At 41.4% G+C, this 24,153-nt stretch overlaps 1 protein-coding gene across 2 annotated transcripts in view; it reads left to right on the top strand.

Annotated features, from left to right (window-relative positions):
• Positions 1–24,153, top strand: part of cpn1 (carboxypeptidase N, polypeptide 1) — a 181,940-nt gene that overhangs the window by 111,041 nt on the left and 46,746 nt on the right. For both annotated transcript variants that reach the window (XM_029714200.1, XM_029714199.1), the window contains exons 4-5: positions 9,183–9,359; positions 9,430–9,541. In XM_029714200.1, coding sequence (XP_029570060.1) covers positions 9,183–9,359; positions 9,430–9,541 — 289 coding nt within the window. The remainder of the gene's footprint in view (positions 1–9,182; positions 9,360–9,429; positions 9,542–24,153) is intronic.

Genomic DNA, 24,153 nt, shown 5'->3' with positions numbered 1-24,153 from the left:
ACCTTGGTGGTTTGCTTGAAACATGTTTGCCCGCCCTCTGTGAGGATCTCTGTAAGTTACAGGACTTGCTAACAGACGGTGGATCAAGTTTCTTCGGGTGCGGCCATGCCATGAGGAACGAATGACCTAACTGTCCTTGGAAACCAAACTCCTATCGACAAAACACTTATGTACTTTTCCTATCCTACTCAGAAAGAAGCAATCATCCCAGAAATTATCCTGTGAAACTCACTGTTTACATTAAAGACTAAATGATTGAATTCGCAATCCATCCCTGCTGGGATCAGAGGAAGAATTTACTGCTTAGAAGAACTCATAGATTTTGCTTTCCCAGACTGAGAGAGAGACTTGGACAACACTGCCTTTTTCCCAGCTCTATAATGGCTTCATCCCATCCAAACGTAAATCAACTGGGCAGGCAACATCGATATACAAGTAATATTACCCTATAACATTTTTTCATTTCCTCTTTCAATTTGTAAGATCATATCATTCAAAAACATCCTGTGAATGTGCAATTGTATTTGTATTTATTAGTGATCACTCTTCCTGGGGTCCAAACATATTAAAGCACTTACATTACAAAAGATAAAACAGTACATCATATAACATTATTACACCACTACATATCTACAATACAAAATGTTCAACACCACCATACAACAATATCACAATGTATGCATGTGCCTGTATCGTTGTCTCTTCACAGTCCCCATTGTTCCATAAGGTGTATTTTTTAACGTTTAAAAAAAATCTAATGTAGTCATGTCTCTTATCTAGTACTGTGCACCTCCCATAGTATGTTCTGGACTTGGGGACTGTGAAGAGACCTCTGGTGGCATGTCTTGTGCATGGGTGTCCGAGCTGTGTGCAAGTACTTCAAACAGACCACTCGGTACATTCAGCTTGTCAACACCTCTTACAAAAACAAGTAGTGATGAAGTCTCTCTCTCTTCCACTTTGAGCCATGAGAGATTGACATGCATGTCTGTGTACTTTTTAAAGGACAGCCATACTGCCCTGTTCTGAGCCACCTGCAATTTTACTAAGTCCCTCTTTGTGGCTCCTGAACACACTACTAAACAGTAGTCTAGGTGCGACAAAACTAGGACCTGTAGGACCTGCCTTGTCGATAGTGTTGTTAAGAAGGCAGAGCAGCGCTTTATTATGGACAGACTTCTCCCCATTTTAGCTACTGTTGTATCAATATGTTTTGACCATGACAGTTTACAATCCAGGGTTACTCCAAACAGTTTAGTCACCTCAACTTGCTCAATTTCCACATTATTCATTACGAGATGTAGTTGAGGTTAAGGGTTTAGTGAATGATTTGTCCCAAATACAATGCTTTTAGTTTTGTGTTTTGGTTGAGCAGCACTACAGCAGCCATTCATATTTAAGACTCTCGCCTGAATAACTGTCTTGTATCCCATTGTACCCTGCCTTTATATGGTATCTTTTAACTACTTAATTTAGTAAATAAAACCTATAATTAATTATTTGTGAAACTGAAGTCATTTGCGAGTGACTAGGTTTTTACAGCTCCAGAGCTTATCGGCTATTCAGGATGAGAATATAGTCAAATTGAATGTGATTATATTGTTGCTATAGTAATTAATGGTATAACGGTTAATTATAACTACTGATAGAGTTAATTAAAGAGTTTCTATATATCCAACCCTTAATAGTGCCCCTCTTAGATGAATTAGGTTAGGATAACCACATTAATCAATCAGTAAATGATCTTGAATATAAATTAGCCTAAAGTCACAACAAACCAAATCCCTATTTGAGGTAAACGGGTAAACTTCTTGCGATTTTACTTGTTTTTTAGTAACTTACCAGCGATTTTCTTTCTTTTTCTCATCCTTGTTGTGTAGTATGGGGGCTGAAAAAACATGAACAACATGATCCAAAAAATAATTTTCTTTAAAAAAATCTCTCAGTAGTGCTGTGTAATTAAGCAAAAGTTTATTTTTGTTTAAATAACTAATTGACCGATGTCGGTTCACTTATTTGAATTCCATTTAGTTTGTTTGTTTGCTTATGTGAGCTCAGTGTACCATTTCTTTAGATTTCTCTCTGGGACATGTTGTCCAACTCACCATAGTTAAAATGGTGTAAAATAGTCATATGTTTGAAAAATTGAAGTTATAGCATTTATGAGGTGTTTGTATTTCACGCCACGCGATTCCACTGGCTGGTCCCACCTTGCCCAGGGAGGTTAAGACCAATGGTTAATTATGTTAAAATTACCATAGCTGCAAATTTAATTTACCTAAAAATGTACTTACAAATATTGAAAGCATTTAATGGAAAAACTAAAAGGTGTGCAACCTGAAAATATTGTCTCATTTACATTGTGTAATTTATTGATGGTCCCTAACTAGCCCCAGAGATAGGATATCCAAAGTCAAACCAATATCTCCACGGTCGCACACCAGCTGGCTGAAGCTAATTGTCGAAATAATTAGGCTAACTCTTTCCATCTGCAAACACACCCACATTGAACCACTCTCCAAAACCAACTCACGTTTGAATTCAGTCATGGCCGCTAGCAAATATGAAATGAGGCCAAATCAGAAAGTGCAGTCACCCTTTAAGCGCAGAAAACATGGTAATTAACTACAATGACCTATTCTTGTTGGTTCTTTCCTGGGCAAGCCTGTGGGGCTGGCAGACACACGGACAGGAAAAGCGATAGAGACACGAGAGAGATAAAGAACAGTTGCTTAGGTATCTCTACCTGACAATACATCTAATTGATTGATAGTTGATAGCAGTCTTAAAAGTATGCCTTATCTACTTTGAAGAAATAGTGATTTTTGTCAAACAGCAGGCAGCTAACCAGCTAGGCTAGACTCTTTGGGTTCTACTAAGCTAACATTGAATTGTTTTAAGATGGTCATACCAAGGATCATTTAGCTATTTGATTTAGAATTTTAGGACCCCTTAAGGTATCAAAAAATGATATCATGAAACATTGAATTTGGCCTTAGTGTTATTAGCCAATAGAAACATTGAATAACAGCTTCATACATGGATAAACAGAGAAAAAAAATCAAAAGGAAATTTGTTCTGAAGTGGCTGTCCTATATCTGAGAGATTATTTTGGGCACTAAACTATCTCCATGTATACAATTATTCCATTCACTTTTAAAATGGTACCCGGCTACCTTCAATCTAGAAGAAAAAGAAACGCACACCTATTAAGGCGAGGTGCTGGCTAACGGAGAAAACTTGATAATAAGGGAGAGCCGCACACTCTCGGAGCTCAGATGCAAAAATGTAATATCCAACGTTTCGACAGCCAAGCTGTCTTCATCAGGGTATGATCACAAACACTGCGAGATGACTCGTTTATATAGTGTCAAAAGACACACAGGTGTCTGTAATCATGGCCAAGTGTGGCCTAATATCATTGGTTAACCCGGCTACCTTCAGACTAGTCTTGTGAGGCTGGTGGGCGTCCTAGAGCAAAACAACCGGCATGTACGTGTTCGTGAGTCTCACTTTAGTGTGTCATATTAGTGTGTAGCCCAAACTGTTCAGACGCTACAGATGTTTTCTTTCGAGGGAAGACGGATTTTCGGGATGTCTCATGGTCTGACAAACACTGCTCTTGCTCCGCCATCTTTCACTACAGATACGGAAGAGCGACAATGCAAAAAATCTGATACCTCTAGCTTAAACTGACCGATTTTGATGTAGATTGTTTTATTATTATTATGCTAATTAGATTTCCACAGGGGCATGGACATCAACTATAGGTGGTTAAAAAAGCAAACATCTCCTTTAAAGTTTGCCTTTGAAGTCTATGGAGCTTTTATGAAAATGTAAAATGGTTTGTTTAAAAAGGACAAATAGTATCAACAATCTTTTGAAAGGCAATTGAAGTTGAGTTAGTCTGCAAATGTTGACATTGTGTTGGTGTTTGTAGCTGAAATGCTTGATAATGCTTGATCCAAGATGGCGTAGCAGTTCAGACGTCCTGTCGTGTCCCGTGTATATATATATATATTTACATATTTTTTTTCTTCACTTATCTTTTTACATTTTTTTATTCTAAACACTCAACCTCAAAGCACTCTCCTGCAACCCGCCTCATCAATTTAAAAAAAAAAAGAAAGTATTATTTACCTCATCTGAATTCCACGACAGAAGCTAGCCAGAGGTTAGCTATTTTCACTGGCTAACGTTGAAGTTCAGCTAGCTACGGTTAGCTGTCCTCAGCTATCCATTAGCTCGAAAAGCTATCGCCAGTTTTTGTACAGCGCGACTCAGACCAGAGCATATCGGACCTATTCTCTCTCCTTTCCTCGATTTCTACCGCAGGCTCTGGACATTTACACCTGGATCTTGCAGCTAACTAGCTGCTACCTGAGTGACTATTGGCAACGTCGGTCTCGGAATTAACACACACTATTACGGAGCTAGCTAGCTAGCCAGCTGAAGAATTCCGTCAGCCACTCGTGGGCTACTCCTGAGCTAGCCAGCTGAAGTGTCTCCTGGGCTACAACTCACCTATCCTGACCCGTTTTACTGCCGATGCGGAGCCCCATTGGGTCTTCACGACTGGATCACCGACGTTATCTGCCCGAGGGAGTTGTTCCAACTGGCCCCTCCGTCGCGACGTAACCTGATCGCCCATCTGCGGCCAGCTAATCGTTAGCTGTCTTTTCGGCTGCGATCTGAATAGGTCTGTCGGACACTTTTCTTGGGCCACTATAACTAACTATTTTGCCAACTTGGACAGGTCCCCCCTTCCACACGGAACCCCACTAACCCACAGACGGAAACGCACGAGGCGGCTAAAAACAGACCTCCCTCCCATCTTCCACCAGCTTGCTACCTATGGCCCGGCTAGCTGTCTGATTCTCACTGGACCCTCTGATCACTCGGCTAAGCATGCCTCTCCTTAATGTCAATATGCCTTGTCCATTGCTGTTCTGGTTAGTGTTTATTGGCTTATTTCACTGTAGAGCCTCTAGCCCTGCTCATTATACCTTATCCAACCTCTCAGTTCCTCCACCCACACATGCTATGACATCTTCTGGTTTCAATGATATTTCTAGAGACAATATCTCTCTCATAATCACTAAATGCCTAGGTTTACCTCCTCTGTACTCACATCCCACCATACCTTTGTCTGTACATTATACCTTGAAGCTATTTTATCGCCCCCAGATACCTGCTCCTTTTTCTCTCTATTCTGGACGTCACAGACGACCAATTCTTATAGCTTTTAGCCGTACCCTCATACTTATCCTTCTCTGCTCCGCTGGGGATGTAGAGGTGAATCCAGGCCCTTCAGTGCCTGGCTCCACACCTACTCCCCAGGCGCTCTCTTTTGATGACTTCTGTAACCGTAATAGCCTTGGTTTCATGCATGTTAACATTAGAAGCCTCCTCCCTAAGTTTGTTTTATTCACTGCTTTAGCACACTCTGCCAACCCGGATGTCCTGGCTGTGTCTGAATCTTGGCTTAGGAAGTCCACCAAAAACTGTGAAATCTTCATCCCTAACTACAACGTTTTCAGACAAGATAGAACGACCAAAGGGGGCGGTGTTGCAATCTACTGCAGAGATAGCTTGCAGAGTTCTGTCCTGCTATCCAGGTCTGTACCCAAACAATTTGAACTTCTACTTTTAAAAATCCACCTCTCCAAAAACAAGTCTCTCACCGTTGCCGCCTGCTATAGACCCCCCTCGGCCCCTAGCTGTGCTCTGGACACCATATGTGAACTGATTGCCCCCCATCTATCTTCAGAGCTTGTGCTACTAGGCGACCTAAACTGGGACATGCTTAACACCCCAGCCATTCTACAATCCAAGCTTGATGCCCTCAATCTCTCACAAATTATTAATGAACCCACCAGGTACAACCCCAAAGCCGCAAACACTGGCACCCTCATAGATATCATCCTAACCAATGTGCCCTCTAATTACACCTCTGCTGTTTTCAACCAAGATCTCAGCGATCACTGCCTCATTGCCTGCACCCGTAATGGGTCAGCGGTCAAACGACCTCCACTCATCACTGTCAAACGCTCCCTGAAACATTTCAACGAGCAAGCCTTTCTAATCGACCTGGCCCTGGTATCCTGGAAGGATATTGACCTCATCCCGTCAGTAGAGGATGCCTGGTTATTTTTTAAAAATGCCTTCCTCTCCATCTTAAATAAGCATGCCCCTTTCAAGAAATTTAGAACCAGGAACAGATATAGCCCTTGGTTCTCCCCAGACCTGACTGCCCTTAACCAACGCAAAAATATCCTGTGGCGTTCTGCATTAGCATCGAACTGCCCCCGCGATATGCAACTTTTTAGGGAAGTTAGAAACCAATACACACAGGCAGTTAGAAACGCCAAGGCTAGCTTTTTCAAACAGAAATTTGCTTCGTGCAACTCCAACTCTAAAAAGTTCTGGGACATTGTAAAGTCCATGGAGAATAAGAACACCTCCTCCCAACTGCCCACTGCACTGAGGATAGGAAACTCTGTCACCACCGATAAGCCCACTATAATTGAGAATTTCAATAAGCATTTTTCTACGGCTGGCCATGCTTTCCACCTAACTACCCCTACTGCATTCAACAGCACTGCACCCCCCACAGCTACTCGCCCAAGCCTCCCCCATTTCTCCTTCTCCCAAATCCATTCAGCTGATGTTCTGAAAGAGCTGCAAAATCTGGACCCCTACAAATCAGCTGGGCTTGACAATCTGGACCCTTTCTTTCTAAAATTATCTGCCGAAATTATTGCAACCCCTATTACTAGCCTGTTCAACCTCTCTTTCGTGTCGTCTGAGATTCCCATAGATTGGAAAGCAGCTGCTGTCATCCCCCTCTTCAAAGGAGGTGACACTCTTGACCCAAGTTGCTACAGACCTATATCCATCCTACCCTGCCTTTCTAAGGTCTTCGAAAGCCAAGTCAACAAACAGATTACCGACTATTTTGAATCCCACCGCACCCTCTCCGCTATGCAATCTGGTTTCAGAGCTGGTCATGGGTGCACCTCAGCCACGCTCAAGGTCCTAAACGACATCGTAACCGCCATCGATAAGAAACATTACTGTGCTGCCGTATTCATTGACCTGGCCAAAGCTTTTGACTCTGTTAATCACCACATCCTCATCGGCAGACTTAGTAGCCTTGGTTTCTCAAACGATTGCGTCGCCTGGTTCACCAACTACTTCTCTGACAGAGTTCAGTGTGTCAAATCGGAGGGCCTACTGTCTGGACCTCTGGCAGTCTCTATGGGGGTACCACAGGGTTCAATTCTTGGGCCAACTCTTTTCTCTGTATACATAAATGATGTCGCTCTTGCTGCTGGTGAATCTCTGATCCACCTCTACGCAGACGACACCATTCTGTATACTTCTGGCCCTTCTTTGGACACTGTGTTAACAACCCTCCAGACGAGCTTCAATGCCATTCAACTCTCCTTCCGTGGTCTCCAACTGCTCCTAAACACAAGTAAAACTAAATGTATGCTCTTCAACCGATCGCTGCCTGCACCTGCCCGCCCATCCAGCATCACTTCTCTGGACGGTTCTAACTTAGAATTTGTGGACAACTACAAATACCTAGGTGTCTGGTTAGACTGTAAACTCTCCTTCCAGACTCACATCAATCATCTCCAATCCAAAGTGAAATCTAGAATTAGCTTCCTATTTCGCAACAAAGCATCCTTCACTCATGCTGCCAAACATACCCTCGTAAAACTGACCATCCTACCAATCCTCGACTTCGGCGATGTCATTTACAAAATAGCCTCCAATACCCTACTCAACAAGCTGGATGCAGTCTATCACAGTGCCATCCGTTTTGTCACCAAAGCCCCATATACAACCCACCACTGCGACCTGTATGCTCTCGTTGGCTGGCCTTCACTTCATCATCGTCGCCAAACACATTGGCTCCAGGTCATCTACAAGACCCTGCTAGGTAAAGTCCCCCCTTATCTCCGCTCACTGGTCACCATAGCAGCACCCACCTGTAGCACGCGCTCCAGCAGGTATATCTCTCTGGTCACCCCTAAAGCCAACTCCTCCTTTGGTCGTCTCTCCTTCCAGTTCTCAGCTGCCAATGATTGGAACGAACTACAAAAATCTCTAAAACTGGAAACACTTATCTCCCTCACTAGCTTTAAGCACCTGCTATCAGAGCAGCTCACAGATCTCTGCACCTGTACATAGCCCATCTTTAATTGAGCCCAAACTACTACCTTTTCCCCTACTGTATTTATTTATTTTATTTATTTTGCTCCTTTGCACCATATTATTTATATTTATATTTTAACTTTTAACTTTCTTCAAACTACAAATCTACCACTCCAGTGTTTTTTTCTTGCCATACTTTATTTACTTTGCCACCATGGCATTTTTTTGCCTTTACCTCCATTATCTCACATCATTTGCTCACATTGTATATAGTCTTATTTTTTTTCTACTGCATCATTGATTGTATGTTGTTTTACTCCATGTGTAACTCTGTGTTTTTGTATGTTGTCGAACTGCTTTGCTTTATCTTGGCCAGGTCGCAATTGTAAATGAGAACTTGTTCTCAACTTGCCTACCTGGTTAAATAAAGGTGAAATAAATAAAATAAATAAAAAAGCAGTGTCGAATCCAAAACTGGCTTTGATGTCTATGGAGCTTTTATGCTAATTTAAAATGGTTAAAGTTGAAAAAATATATAAATGGTATCAAAAAGCTGTATACAAACAGCCTATTCCAGACCGGTCTGCACATTTTAAAGTTTGAATGACGTTTCTAGCTTAAACGGTTGAAGGATAATTACAGTGGACATGTTTACAATTCAACTCTATGGCCTTTGAAATGCATTGGGATTAATGCATTATGGTTTTAGTGTGAAAAGTATAAGTACTAGCAAAACATTTTTTTTTCAAGCACATTGACCAGTGGCAATCTAGACGTTTTAGAGTTTTGTTATTTTTATGGTTTTGGCTCTACAGTTTCCAGATGAACAATTTCTAAAGTTGCTCTTGATTTCAGCAAGCACACCTTGTAATAAAGTAAATACAACTGAAAATAAAATAATCTTACCCTAACCAAGTTTTTTTTTTCAATACCTTGTTTGAGTGCTGAGTGTGAAATTGTCTGATATAAGCTGAGTATACTTTTTTTTTAAATACTCTCTCATTGGCTTCCTACAGGTTGAACTGGAGACACTGGCAGTGATAAAGTGGATGCAGAACTATAACTTTGTTCTGTCTGCTAACCTGCATGGTGGGGCAGTGGTGGCCAACTACCCCTTTGACAAATCAAGAGACCCCCGCATCAGAGGCAAGACCACATACTCCGCAACCCCAGATGACAAGATATTCAAGAAGGTACGGGTGCATTAAAAAAAGCTGAGTCACATTATGGCGCATGTTGAAACGTGTCTTTGTGTACTTACAGTTGGCCAGGACGTATTCGTATGCCCACAGTTGGATGCATAAGGGGTGGAACTGTGGAGATTTTTTTGATGAAGGGATCACCAATGGAGCCAGCTGGTACTCTCTGTCCAAAGGTGAGTTTAAAGGTCCTGCATTGATACTTGTATGAACCCATATCAAAGTGTGACGACCAAAGTATGAAAAATGACAGTTGCTGGTACATTGATAATGTTTGATCATAAAGTTACTAGCTTTTAGTGATGGGATGTTCGGATATTTTGACTCATTTCGTTCTTTAGATTCAGTAATGCCGAGAGCATGCAGGACCACCCCCTACCGGTGAATGATTATCTAAAGACTTGAAAGAATCATGATTCTACAGGCCTCTTGTTCACAATGGGGGGCATATTGGAGCTGTCATTTATGACTGCGACGTATACAAGTGTGCTTCCAACAATGTACATTTGTGACTCACAACTTGGATTCGGTCTTATGTAGCAACATTTTAAGTTCTGTTTTTTACATTGGATTAAATTAAAGACTCAGAGCTACAAAATGCTATATCATTGAAAGATTAGTGGAATCTGTGTGGGTAGCTGGACAGGAAGGATGACTGACAGTGAGGGTGAACAGGTGGTCACGGGTCAGGTGACAGAGGAATGGATGAGACTGAGGCAGGAATTCCTTTAACCATAAAGTGGTATATTTACTGAGTAGTCTGTGCTGCATAACAAAGGAAACAGAATAACGTGTATCCAATCAAATCCATCATCACAAAGATCTAATCATAACAATCATTCATTGTGAACATCATTTAGGGAATTCAACAATCCAGTTATTAATAAGTCAATAGGAATCATCGGTGAGTAATTTAGGCTCGTAACTATTTATCATAAATCATGAAAGAATAATACAAATAGTGATCGGTTATTCAATCTATAGTCGCCATTAGTTGGATATCAGAGCCGATCAGTTCAACAAACAATTACTTTCTTATTTCACCCTTTCAAGTGTCTTCCGTACTGTTCCACGGGGGACCAGTACGGAAAACAATGTATGAAATGTATGCATTCACTACTGTAAGTCGCTCTGGATAAGAGCGTCTGCTAAATGAGTAAAATGTAAAAAATGTAAAAATGTCTTCATGTGTACACAGAATTTCATTACATATTAACCATACCAATTGCATAATTGGCCTATTATGATCCGTAGGGCCGGAATCATTGACCATTCACATTAGACAAAATGTTTGAAGCGTGCGCTCCAAGCCACGCGATAATAACTTCAAACAACAACTGATGGCCCACTCTCCCGATCGCAACAGATAGTTCAGATGAAAGGTAACAGAGTCGGTGGACTTACGTGGATTCATGGACGCACAGAACTTCTGGATTTGACCGAGTGAAGGAAGAGAAAGCAGCGCGATCAGGCGATGGTGATATCCTCCTTTTATGGAGTGGAGATCTGTTGGACATTTCCACCTGACCTAATTAAAGCACCCCTGGCCCAGATGAGTAAGTGGCAATGAATTAAAGGATTATTCCACCAACTCCGTGGGCTTTTTCTACAATCATACACTGCATTTGAGGAAACAATGGGAAAGTAATCCTGCTTTAAAAGTTGATCAACTTGTAAACTCGCTTTGACAAAAGTCTTTCAATGTTTTGGTACTACTATTGGAGAGCCCTTCTTTGTCTACACCCATTCAGCATTGTTCACACCCTCTTAAGCCTTAGCCCCAACCCATCTCTTTAAGGGTTGATCCGAGCGTGCTGTACTAACTTGCCAGTTACTTCCAGACATTTGAGAGAGAACAGCTCACTAAACATTACTAACCCTAGCAGAGCTGGTTAGGCTGTTATGTTATCCAGAGCGTTGGTGACTGCAACTGTGCTGTCAGATTGTCCGTAAATGCAGAGCGTTTCACGTTCAGAGCGCACAACGGATGCTCTGGCCAATAAATAGGGTTGATCCGAAAGCTCTGACCTCACAACGACATGTCATGGCTTGGGAAGCTTTTGATAGGCTAATTGACATCATTTGAGTAAATTGGAGGTGTACCTGTGGATGTATTTCAAGTCCTACCTTCAAACTCAGTGCCTCTATGTTTGACATCATGGGAAAATCAAAAATAATCAGCCAAGACCTCAGAAAACAATTGTAGAACTCCACAAGTCTGGTTTATTATTGGGAGCAATTTACAAACGCCTGAAGGTACCACGTTCATCTGTACAAACAATAATACGCAAGTATAAACACCACGGGACCACGCAGCCGTCATACCGCTCAGGTAGGTGACGCGTTCTGTCTCCTAGAGATGAACGTACTTTGGTGTGAAAAGTGCAAATCAATCCCAGAACAACAGCAAAGGACCTTGTGAAGATGCTGGAGGAAACGGGTACAAAAGTATCTATATCCACAGTAAAACGAGTCCTATATTGACATGACCTGAAAGGCCGCTCGGCAAGGAAGAACCTACTGCTCCAAAACCGCCATAAAAAATCCAGACCACGGTTTGCAACTGCACATGGGGACAAAGATCGTATTTTTTGTATTATTGTTCTCTGTCAGATGAAACAAAAATAGAACTGTTTGGCCATAATGACCATCGTTATGTTCGGAAGAAAAAGGGGGAGGCTTGCAAGCCGAAGAACACCATCCCAACCGTGAAGCACGGGAGTGGCAGCATCATGTTGTGGGGTGCTTTACTGCAGGAGGGACTGGTGCCCTTCACAAAATAGATGGCATCATGAGGCAGGAAAATTATGTGGATATATTGAAGCAGCATCTCAAGACATCAGTCAGGAAGTTAAAGCTGGGTTGCAAATGGGTCTTCCAAATGGACAATGACCCCAAGCATTCTTCCAAAGTTGTGGCAAAATGCCTTAAGGACAACAAAGTCAAGGTATTGGAGTGGCCATCACAAAGCCCTGACCTCAATCCTATAGAAAATATGTGGGCAGAACTGAAAAAGTGTGTGCGAGCAAGGAGGCATACAAACCTGACTCAGTTACATTAGCTCTGTCAGGAGGAATTGGACAAATTCACCCACTTATTGTGGGAAGCTTGTGGAAGGCTACCTGAAAAGTTTGACCCAAGTTAAACAATTTAAAGGCAATGCTACCAAATACTAATTGAGTATGTAAACTTCTAACCCACTGGGAATGTGATGAAAGAAATAAAAGCTGACATTTCACATTCTTAAAATAAAGTGGTGGTCCTAACTGCCCTAGGACAGGGTATTTTTACAAGGATTAAATGTCAGGAATTGTGTAACTTAGTTTAAATGTATATGGCTAAGGTGTATGTAAACTTCTGACTTAATCTGTAGGTTTTCCTTTTGTCCAGGTGGGAAAAGGCAGTGTGGAGTGCAATTTGAGATTGCATAATCTGTGGATCTGTTGGGGCGGTAAACAAATTGTGGGTCTAGGGTTTCCGGGATGATGGTGTTGATGTGAGTCATGACCAGCATTTCAAAGCACTTGTGAATCTGATGCACCCGAAGAGCTACTGCCCCCTTACCTGGAAAAGCATCGAACAACAGACAGGGACGTTGGTCCATCGAAGAGGTGCAAATATGATGAGAACTACATTGATTTTGGGTTCACTTATATTGGGAGTAGTGCCTTTCCTCAGCCACAGTGTGTTATATGTGCAAAAGAACGATCTCACAACTCGATGAAACCTTCACTCCTGCGCAGACATTTAGAAACAAAACATGCCAATTTGAAAAATAAACCACGGGAGTTTTTTGAGCGAGAATTAAGACTTTCGAGTAGTAAAACATGTATAAAAGCAACAGTTACCATTAACCTCTCTGGGCCAGTGGGACGCTTGCGTCCCACCTACTCAACAGCCAGTGTAATCCCGTGGCGCGATATTCAAATACCTTAGAAATGCTATTACTTCAATTTCTCAAACATATGACTATTTTACACCATTTTAAAGACAAGACTCTCGTTAATCTAACCACACTGTCCGATTTCAAAAAGGCTTTACAACGAAAGCAAAACATTAGATTAGGTTAGCAGAGTACCCAGCCAGAAATAATCAGACACCCATTTTTCAAGCTAGCATATAATGTCACATAAACCCAAACCACAGCTAAATGCAGCACTAACCTTTGATCTTCATCAGATGACAATCCTAGGACATTATGTTATACAATACATGCATTTTTTGTTAAATATTCCAACCGGACAATTCCTTTGTCTTCAGAAATTAAAGGGAACGGAGCTCGCGCTCACAGCTGCGCGCAATCAATAACTAAAGGCTTTCTGCTGAGCCACCTACTGGCAACATCACCTATGGGCACAAACCCACCGTCTCTGGACCAGACAGGAGTGGCAAAAAGGGCTCTTCGCTGACTAGTCGCGGTTTTGTCTCACCAGGGGTGATGGTCAGATTTGCAGGTATCGTCGAAGGAATGAGCGTTACACCGAGGCCTGTACTCTGGAGCGGGATCGATTTGGCGGTGGATGGGCCGTCATGGTCTGGGGCGGTGTGTCACAGCATCATTGGACTGAGCTTGCTGTCATTGCAGGCAATCTCAAGGCTGTGCGTTACAGGGAAGGCATCCTCCTTCCTGCAGGCTCATCCTGACATGACCCTCCAGCATGACAATGCCACCAGCCATACTTCTCGTTCTGTGTGTGATTTCCTGCAAGACAGGAATGGCAGTGTTCTGCCATGGCCAGTGAAGAGCCCGGATCTCAATCCCATTGAGCACGTCTGGAACCTGTTGGATCGGAGGGTGAGGGCTAGGGCCATCCTCCCCCCCCAGAAATGTCTGGGAACTTGCAGGTGCCTTGGTGGAAGAGTGGGGTAATATCTCACAGCAAGAACTAGCAAAATCTGGTGGAGTCCATGAGGCGGAGATGCACTGCAGTACTTAATGCAGCTGGTGTCCACACCAGATACTGATTGTTACTTTGATTTTGACCCCCATTTGTTCAGGGACACATTATTCCATTTCTGTTAGTCACATGTCTGTGGAACTTGTTCAGTTTGTCTCAGTTGTTGAATCTTGTTATGTTCATACAATAATAACACATGTTGAGTTTGCTGAAAATAAACACAGTTGACAGTGAGAGGACGTTTCTTTTTTTGCTGAGTTTATATACTTAAGTCAATAATGAAGACCTCATTCTATTTTAGATTCCTCACACAGGGCATCAAAATTGTAGTGTATTTAGTATCGTTAATGTGATGACATGCTATTTTATCAAATCAATTACTTATTGATTAATTGATTACGTGATTTAATTAAATCATGCAACAATTAACTCATTAAAAACTTGGGGCACCACAGAAGTTTATTTCACGAGTTCCATCTTCGAATTTACTGCGATCTAATGATCTCTTACATTTCAGTCATCAATCATTATTTACCTCATGTCAGTCTCATCTGAACGTTGTACAATTCTTGGTTATCTGCACGAACCCTAGTTCCATAATGAATCATCAATATACAAATTGGCTTAATTATTTGTTTACTTACTAACTAAATACTCACACCAAATTACATAACAAACAAACAGTAGATATTGGTTACTAACAATGATAGAAAAGTCCCTAGTGGGCTAAGCCGATATGACAACTTGGTATACAAAGGAAAGGGGTGGGGCCTGAGAAATAGCGGGAAAGACAAAATGGATTCACAACACAGTCTATAATTATATTCATTGAAATGTTAATCCTTTGCACATGAACGGCCGCTCATTCAAGAATAATTGCAATTTATATATTTACGACGTATGCCATTGTTGTCTTCTCTGTTGGAATCCTCAATCGTTCATCAGAGTCTCTGGTTAACTTTCCCAGAAGTCACAATGTCTTTCGTGGTTGTTGGTGGTTAGAATGAATACCTCAGTGTAACATTCGGAAATGTTCTCATAGAATAGATGCTTCGGTGGTTGACTGTATTCTCGTTCTAGATTTACGGAATTTCGTAATTCGTGTCGTCTATAATTTGCTCCTTCTGTAGGGATCAATGGTCTCTGACTTCTTAACCATTAAATGCGTCATGCTTACCGTGGGTCTCTTTGACATAGTTGTAGTTTAAACCACTTCACACCAGCGTCACGCAGCATTATTTGGTCTTAGAAATTCAACCATTTGCAACCTTAGCTTATACCGTGGTTTGCGTGGTCTGGTGTGAATTTCATCAGGAGTGGGTTTATACATTTCAGTAGAAAAGGGCAGTTCCATGATGCCGATGTGATGTCTATGCTCATGTGGGCGTGGCCACTGACTAGTTAACCTTTATATGAAAATCCATACTCTCATTTATAAGGTTAACATCATATTACATCTTCTCACAAATAGTTTCATGTTTAATCACATACGTTTCACAATATTTAGATGTAAACCTGACAGCTGGGAAATGTACACTTTAAGAGATACCGTTATGTGTGTTTCCTGTGCTTCATGAGATCACCAAATGAAACACACTCGTCATAACTGTCCCTTAAGTGTCCATGGACCATTCCCACATTCTCAAAAGTGTAAATATTGTTTAATTCTCCCATTTTGGGGATTTAGGAGTTTGGCGAAGAGAGGTCCTTTGTTCTCTTAGACTCTCTCAATACTGCATGTCAGTTTCTACCAGGTATTTATGACCTGCCGTAAAGTCATAAAACTGTGGAGAGAGCTTTGATCCTCCCCCCCAGGGCACGTCATGACAGTAGATAGGAAGCACAGAAAGTGGGTGGAAGAGGAATAATAATATTAAGTATGCAGAATAACAAGAGTGTTCTTGCTTTGAGCAAGCACACTTATTATAATACCTCCATGAGATGACCTAATTTCCTTTCTGCATGAATGCAGCCAAGCCAATCAGGCAGTAGTCTACACAGGCAGCACATTTCTGCCAAAACTGGATCATGAATGAATGCGTTTGTGTACCTGGGCCCACCCATTTTGTGATGTGAAATGACACATTCATGACTAGCTGTTTTCATGTCGCATACACAGAGTCATATTTGTGACTCGTTTGAGGAAACTAGGCGTATGTCGCCGCGCCACTACTTCACAGGAGAGCCATTTGAACGTAAACGTTTTATTTTGATCAAAATGCATTTCATGGCAGAAATGCCTTCTGGAACATGTGTCTTAATAACAAACTTGTATGCCTTCTGTAAATACGAATACAATTGTTAAATTACAAGCCTAGTTGGTTTAGCCATAGAAAAAGACAGCAACATTCTTGCTAGCCATGTTTTGGCTGAGATAATGAGTGGGCTGGACATGCCGAGAGATGAGTTTGAATTGATCTGCCATGTAGCACGCGTCTGTCTTTCATCTGGTCAGTATGTGTAGGTAATCCTGTCTAACAAGGCTTTAAAAAAAAATATCGCATAGTAGAACTGCATGATGGCGCTGGAGGAGATGGCTGCCGGTTACTGGCCAACGCTCTAACTACAGGGCAGGGCGAGGGAGAGCTTTTTACGCGTCTCTGTGTGTGGAGTAAAGTAGATGTAGAGTTTTTTTCCCTCTGGTTGCACATTTAACATGTTGGTAGAAATTAGGTAAAATGGATTTAAGTTTCCCTGCATTAACCTGTTGGGGATAGGGGGCAGTATTTGCACGGCCGGATAAAAAACATACCCGATTTAATCTGGTTACTACTCCTGCCCAGTAACTAGAATATGCATATAATTGTTTGATTTGGATAGAAAACGCCCTAACGTTTCTAAAACTGTTTGAATGGTGTCTGTGAGTATAACAGAACTCATTTGGCAGGCCAAAACCTGAGAAGATTCCAAACAGGAAGCGCTCTCTCTGACCATTTCATGGCCTTCTTGATCATCTCTAACAAAAACAGGGGATCTCTGGCATGACGTGACATTTTCTAACGCTCCCATAGGCTCTCAGAAGGCGCCAGAAAGCTGAATCGTGGCTTTGCAGCCCATGGCTGAAAAGCATTAGCGCATTTTGATAGTGGTCGATCTGAGGACAATGGGACGGGGCGCGCGTGCCCGAGTCGACTCCATGTTTACTTTCTCTCTCTTTGAATGAAAACCACCAATCTCGGTCGGAATATTATCGCTTTTTTACGAGAAAAATGGCATAAAAATTGATTTTAAACAGCGGTTGACATGCTTCGAAGTACGGTAATGGAATATTTAGAATTTTTTGTCACGAAACGCGTCGGGCGCGTCACCCTTATTTACCCTTCGGATAGTGTCTTGAACGCACGAACAAAACGCCGCTATTTAGATATAACTATGGATTATTTGGGACCAAACCAACATTTGTTATTGAAGTAGAAGTCCTGTGAGTGCATTCTGACGAAGAACACCAAAGGTAATCAAACATTTCGAATAGTAAATCGGAGTTTGGTGAGTACCACACTTGGTTGGTGTCAAAATAGCTAGCCTGTGATGGCTGGGCTATCTACTTAGAATATTGCAAAATGTGCTTTCACCAAAAAGCTATTTTAAAATCGGACATAGCGAGTGCATAAAGGAGTTCTGTATCTATAATTCTTAAAATAATTGTTATTTTTTTTGTGAACGTTTATCGTGAGTAATTTAGTAAATTCACCTGAAGTGTTCGGTGGGAATGCTAGTCACATGCTAATGTAAAAAGCTGGTTTTTGATATAAATATGAACTTGATTGAACAAAACATGCATGTATTGTATAACATAATGTCCTAAGATTGTCATCTGATGAAGATCATCAAAGGTTAGCGCTGCATTTAGCTGTGGTTTGGGTTTATGTGACATTATATGCTAGCTTGAAAAATGGGTGTCTGATTATTTCTGGCTGGGTACTCTGCTGACAATCTAATGTTTTGCTTTCGTTGTAAAGCCTTTTTGAAATCGGACAGTGTGGTTAGATTAACGAGAGTCTTGTCTTTAAAATGCAAGCGTCCCACCTAGCCCATAGAGGTTAAAGTACCTGGCCACTATTAGCGCCGCCTCTGGATGAGCATTTTCCTGTTTGCTTATGGCCGTGTACAGCTCATCAAGACAAAGGAGATGATTGTGGACTACAGGAAAAGGAGGACTGAGCACATCCCCATTCTCATCCACAGGGCTGTAGTGGAGCAGGTTGAGAACTTCAAGTTCCTTGGTGTCCACATCAACAACAAACTATCATGGTCCAAACACACCAAGACAGTCGTGAAGAGGGCACAACAAAGCCTATTTCCCCTCAGGAGATTGAACAGATTTGGCATGGGTCCTCAGATTCTCAAAAAGCTCTATAGCTGCACCGTCGAGAGCATCCTAACTGGTTGCATCACTACCTGGTATGGCAACTGCTCGGCCTCCGACCGCAAGGCACCACAGAGGGTAGTACGTTCGGCACAGTACATCACCGGGGCCAAGCTTCCTGCCATCCAGGACCTCTATACCAGGCGGTGTCAGAGGAAGGCTACCCACCACTGCGACCTGTGTGCTCTCGTTGGCTGGTCCTCACTACATATCCATTGCCAAACCCACTGGCTCCAGGTCATCTATAAGTCTTTGCTAGGTAAAGCCCTGCCTTATCTCAGCTCACTGGTCACCATAACAACACCCACCCGTAGGACCCGCTCCAGCAGGTATATTCCACTAGTCATCACCAAAGCCAACACATCCTTTGGCCGCCTTTCCTTTCCTTCCAGCTCTCTGCTGCCAATGACTGGAACGAATTGCAAAAATCTTTATTATCTCCCTCACTAACTTTAAGCATCAGCTGTCAGAGCAACTTACCGATGGCTGTGTCAGGTACAGTGAATCTGTAAATAGCACACCCGACTACCTCATCCCCATATTATGACGTACCCTCTTGCTCCTTTTTACCCCAATATCTCTACTTGCACATCATCATCTGCACATATATCACTCCAGTATTAATGCTAAATTGTAATTATTTTAGCCTCTATGGCCTATTTATTGCCTACCTCCTTACTCTTCTACATTTGCACACACTATACATAAATAGAAAACTAAACATAAATAGTTTGTTTGTGTAACTCTGTTGTTTTTGTCTCACTGCTTTGGCCAGATCACAGTTGTAAATTAGAACTTGTTCTCAACTGGCCTACCTGCTTAAATAAAGGTGAAATATTTTGTTTTTTAAAAGGCCCTAAGAAGACTCGAACCATGGCAAGTGGCACCGAAGCGCCAAGTCTAGATCCATAAGACTTCTTAACAGCTTCTACCCCAAAGCCATAAGACTCCTGAACAGACTATTTGCATTGACCCCCCCCCCTTTACGCTGCTGCTATTCTCTGTTTATTATCTATGCATAGTCACTTTAACTCTACCTACATGAACATATTACCTCGACTAACCGGTGCCCCCCGCATATTGACACTGTATGGGTACCCCCTCTATATAGCCTTGCTATTGTTATTTTACTGCTGCTCTTTAATTATTTGTTACTTTTATTTATTTGTAATACATTTTTTACTTAACACTTATTTTTCTTAACTGCATTGTTGGTTAAGGACTTGTAAGTAAGCATTCCACTGTAAGGTCTACAAATGTTGTGTTCGGGGCGTGTGACAAATAAAATGTTATTTTCTGGAGGACCGAGTATTGAAATCAGTGGAATTAGAGTATGATAGCTAAGGAGATGGAAAAAAAGACCTGTCTCCGGATTACATCTTCAAACTAAGGGCAACCATGGCATCCGTGACAGAGAGGGAGAAGCGTACATCCATGTATATGGGAAAGATGGTCTACCTAGCTACATTTTCAGATATTACACATTCCTAATTTTGTCAGAAAGTCATTTTCATTTCAAGTTAGTGTACTGTCAACTAGCTAGCTAACGTTAGCTGGCTGGCTCGCTAGCTAATGTTACATGTATGATCTGTGTAGTAATATTATTCGTATCTCAGAGCCATTTGCTTTGCTAGTTAAAGCCTACTGTTAGCTAGCTAACATTGAACCTGGTTGGTTAGCTACCTGCAGATTCATGCAGTGTAGTAACTTCATGAATTGGGATTATGGTTCGTTGTTTAGCTAGTTAGACTCAGCACTCTCGTATGAGTGTACAGAGCGCAGAATAACTGACAAATTTACAAACGCTCAACACCCATTGAATATGGCCGGTGTCATTAAATGTTGGCAATGCTCTGGATAACATAAAAACAGCCTAACTAGCTCTGCTAGGGTGAGTAAAAGGGTCAGAGTGAGCCGTTCTCTCATTTGTGTTTGGAAGTAGCTAGCAAGCTAGCCAACGTTAGCCAGTAAGCTTGGGTGCTTGACTGCTGTTAATGAGATGGGTGGGGTAAAGCTTAAGAGGGTGTGAACAATGTTGAATGGGTGTAGACAAAGAGGAGCTCTCCAGTAAGTGTATCAAAATATTCAAGGCCATTTTTTCAAAAGTGAGGTTACAAGTTTACTAACTTTCAAAGCAGAATTACTTTCCCATTTTTAATCAACTGTAGTGTATGATATACTATTTTTTAGCTCTGAGTCTCTACTTTTATCCAATGTAAAAAACACAATTTCAAATTTTTGCTACATAAGACCGAATCGAGCCGTCACATTTGCCTAATTTGTTGAGAACAAAACCAAGCCACTTATGAAAGACTTCTTAAACCCTGTCTGAGGAACCAAGGTCAGAAGAATGATTTAACAGCTAGTAAGGTTTAGAGACACAGCTCTAGAGTCAAACTTGTAGCAATCATCATTATCATCCTCTTACTTACTATCAATGTTATTGTATGTGAAAGTTCTCAGTCCCTTACATAATTTTTTAAAAATGCAAATAAACTTACCGACAGAGGAGGCAGGGCTTGGTCCTAGGGAGAGAGTCTGACCCCCTTGTCCTACAGTAAAGGCAGAAATAAAGAACATTCAGGCTAATGTCAGCCATAAGCACCATCTTCAGCATCTCAATTTTCATATTTTCAGTCGTATGGTCAGAGGGACTTGATACAGACTTTAAAATTCAAGCAAAGGGCATTCGTCACAACGTTATAAGGTATTCTACAGAACAATTGTTTAAAGATGTCATTAAACAATGCAAACACACTGACCAACAGATGAGGCAGGACTTGGTTGTCCTAGGGAGGGTGTCTGACCCTCTTATCCGAAAGGTGAAAGTTCTCTGTCCCTTACTTTAAAACAATACTTTAAAGATGCCATTAAACAATGCAAATAAACTTACCGACAGAGGCAGGACTTGGTCCTAGGGAGAGAGTCTGACCACCTTGTCCTACAGTAAAGGGAGAAACAAAGAGAACATTCAGGCTAATGTCAGCCAACAGATGATTGGTTACACCAACCAACTTTGTATAGTTGATAGCCTGGCTGAAGCACAGATCTGTGATACACACAAACAGGTCAGATAACCTTTCTTTCCTCCGCAATATTCAAAACACAAATAATCAAGATGGATTCAGAGCCTAACTACTGTAATAACACGTGTAAAACATGGGTGAGTCGTTAGTCTGTATGGGTTGATCTGTGTTCACTGATCCGTAGTCAGTAATGTCCAAGCACAACAGCACTACTTGTGTGCTGAACAGGTATTTTCCATGAACGGCCCTGCATGCTTATTATCTGTGTCGTAGATTTAGTATGAATGGGTGTGACACAGGTTAAACCCACTTGAAATATACAGAGAAAAACCCTGGTTATTGGTGTGAAAGGGGATAAGTATTTGCATGGGGCGAGGCTCCCACCACCCTCTCTGATCAATTTGTTGTTGCTGCACTTCTGAACTGAAATATGAACTGAAGCTTATAAAAGGTTATACCTACTAGCTACCACTTTGCAGTGTCAATATTACAGACTCGTCACATAAACAATATCAATTAGCCAACAGTCTGGTGCTTTGATCGGTCAGATATTAAACTTTTTTCCAAGAATAATTGTATTTTTGTTTCCACTGGAACCAAAAATGATGATGAATCAAGCAATATTTACCATCTATGGGAGGTATAACATAATCTACAGCAACCACAGTTGGTTCCTGTATCTCTTGCTTAGGGATCTCGACAACTACCACTTCGGTTATGGCATCATCCTCTCCTGATGAAGCCATCTTCTTGCATTGTTTGTAAGTCCTTTTACGTGACATTCTATGAATGAACAAAGAACACATTTTCAATGTAAACTAAAGTACCATTGAAAAATGTGTCATGCACTCCAAAAGGAATCCATTATAAATGTGAAGACATACAAACATGGTTTTCAGAATCCCTAAGGGTCTAACAAACTCATCTAAATAGGTACTAAAATGTACTTTTATGTAATTGCAGGTATTTATTCTAGCTATGGTGCAACACTACATAATAATTCTAAGGCCAATTATATTAATACATCAGGTATTACTGTAGGAATGCATACGTAATTAAAGATATACAGTAATGGCTCCTATGTGATATGTACACATTGTCTATCATGTTGGTAGTCTTAGGTTATTATGTGGAAATTGGTATATCACTTCTTAAGTAACTACAATGTTGGTAACAACTTCTAATGAGCAGGCTATAGCATACAACTAGCTAGCAGCTAAAGCAGCCAGCTTGTCTAGCTAACAGTAACTACCAGCAAATGGTTTGGCTAAGCTAACCTTACTGAACCACACTGACAGTAGACTAGCCTAGCTAGTAACATTAACCTTAGTTAGCTTATTAACTGAGGTTGCTTGCTAGCTAGCTAACTAGGCTACTGTACAGGCTAGTTACTTTACATTTGCCTATGAGGGACATCTAAATTAGATCCAGACTATTTCCCTGTTTGGGATAGGGGGCAGTATTGAGAATTTTGGAAAAAATATGTGCCCATTTTTAACTGCCTCCTACACCAACTCAGAAGCTAGAATATGCATATTATTGTTCAGGTTTGGATAGAAAACACTCTGAATTTTCTAAAACTGTTTGAATGGTGTCTGTGAGTATAACAGAACTCCTATGGCAGGCAAAAACCTGACAAGGTTTCAAGCAGGAAGTACCCTGTCTGACAAGGAGTCGTGCGTCTTGCATCTGTTTATTGAAAAGTAAGGATCTTAGCTGTAACGTGACAATTCCCAGGGCTCCGATAGGCTCTCAGAACCCGGGAAATACCTGAAGGTTGACGAGGCAGCCTCAGGCTGAAACACATTATCGCCTTTGGCAAGTGGCGGCTCAGAGGACCTTTGAATGAGGCGCGTGCACGATTCGCTCCTGAGGAGAAATTTAATTCGGCTGTTTAGGCTCAATGCATATTCCCGGTCGGAATATTATCCCTTTTCTACGAGATAAGTGGCATAAAAATTGGTTTAAAACAGCGGTTGACATGCTTCGAAGTACGGTAATGGAATATTTAGACATTTTTTGTCACGCCAATGCGCCATGCGCGAGACCGTGATGAAGCATTCTGATAGTGTCTAGAACTCACGAACAAAACGTCGCTGTTTGGATATAACGATGGATTATTTGGGACCAAACCAACATTTGTTATTGAAGTAGAAGTCCTGGCAGTGTATTCTGACGAAGAACAAGCAAGGTAAGAACATTTTTCTTATAGGAAATGTGATTTTGGTGGAGGCTGACCTAGGTGGGTGTCTAAATAGCTAGCCCTGTGATGCCGGGCTATGTACTTAGATTATTGCAAAATGTGCTTCATCCGAAAAGCTATTTTAAAATCGGACATATCGAGTGCATAGAGGAGTAATGTATCTATAATTCTTAAAATAATTGTTATGCTTTTTGTGAACGTTTATCGTGAGTAATTTAGCAAACTGTTAGTAAATTCCCCGGAAGTTTGCGGGGGTTATGCTAGTTCTGAACGTCACATGCTAATGTAAAAAGCT

The sequence above is a fragment of the Salmo trutta genome, chromosome 2, assembly GCF_901001165.1.
Source record: "Salmo trutta chromosome 2, fSalTru1.1, whole genome shotgun sequence".
NCBI lineage: Eukaryota > Metazoa > Chordata > Actinopteri > Salmoniformes > Salmonidae > Salmo > Salmo trutta.
The sequence above is the reverse complement of the archived record's forward strand: the minus strand, read 5'-3'. Positions and strand labels throughout refer to the sequence as shown.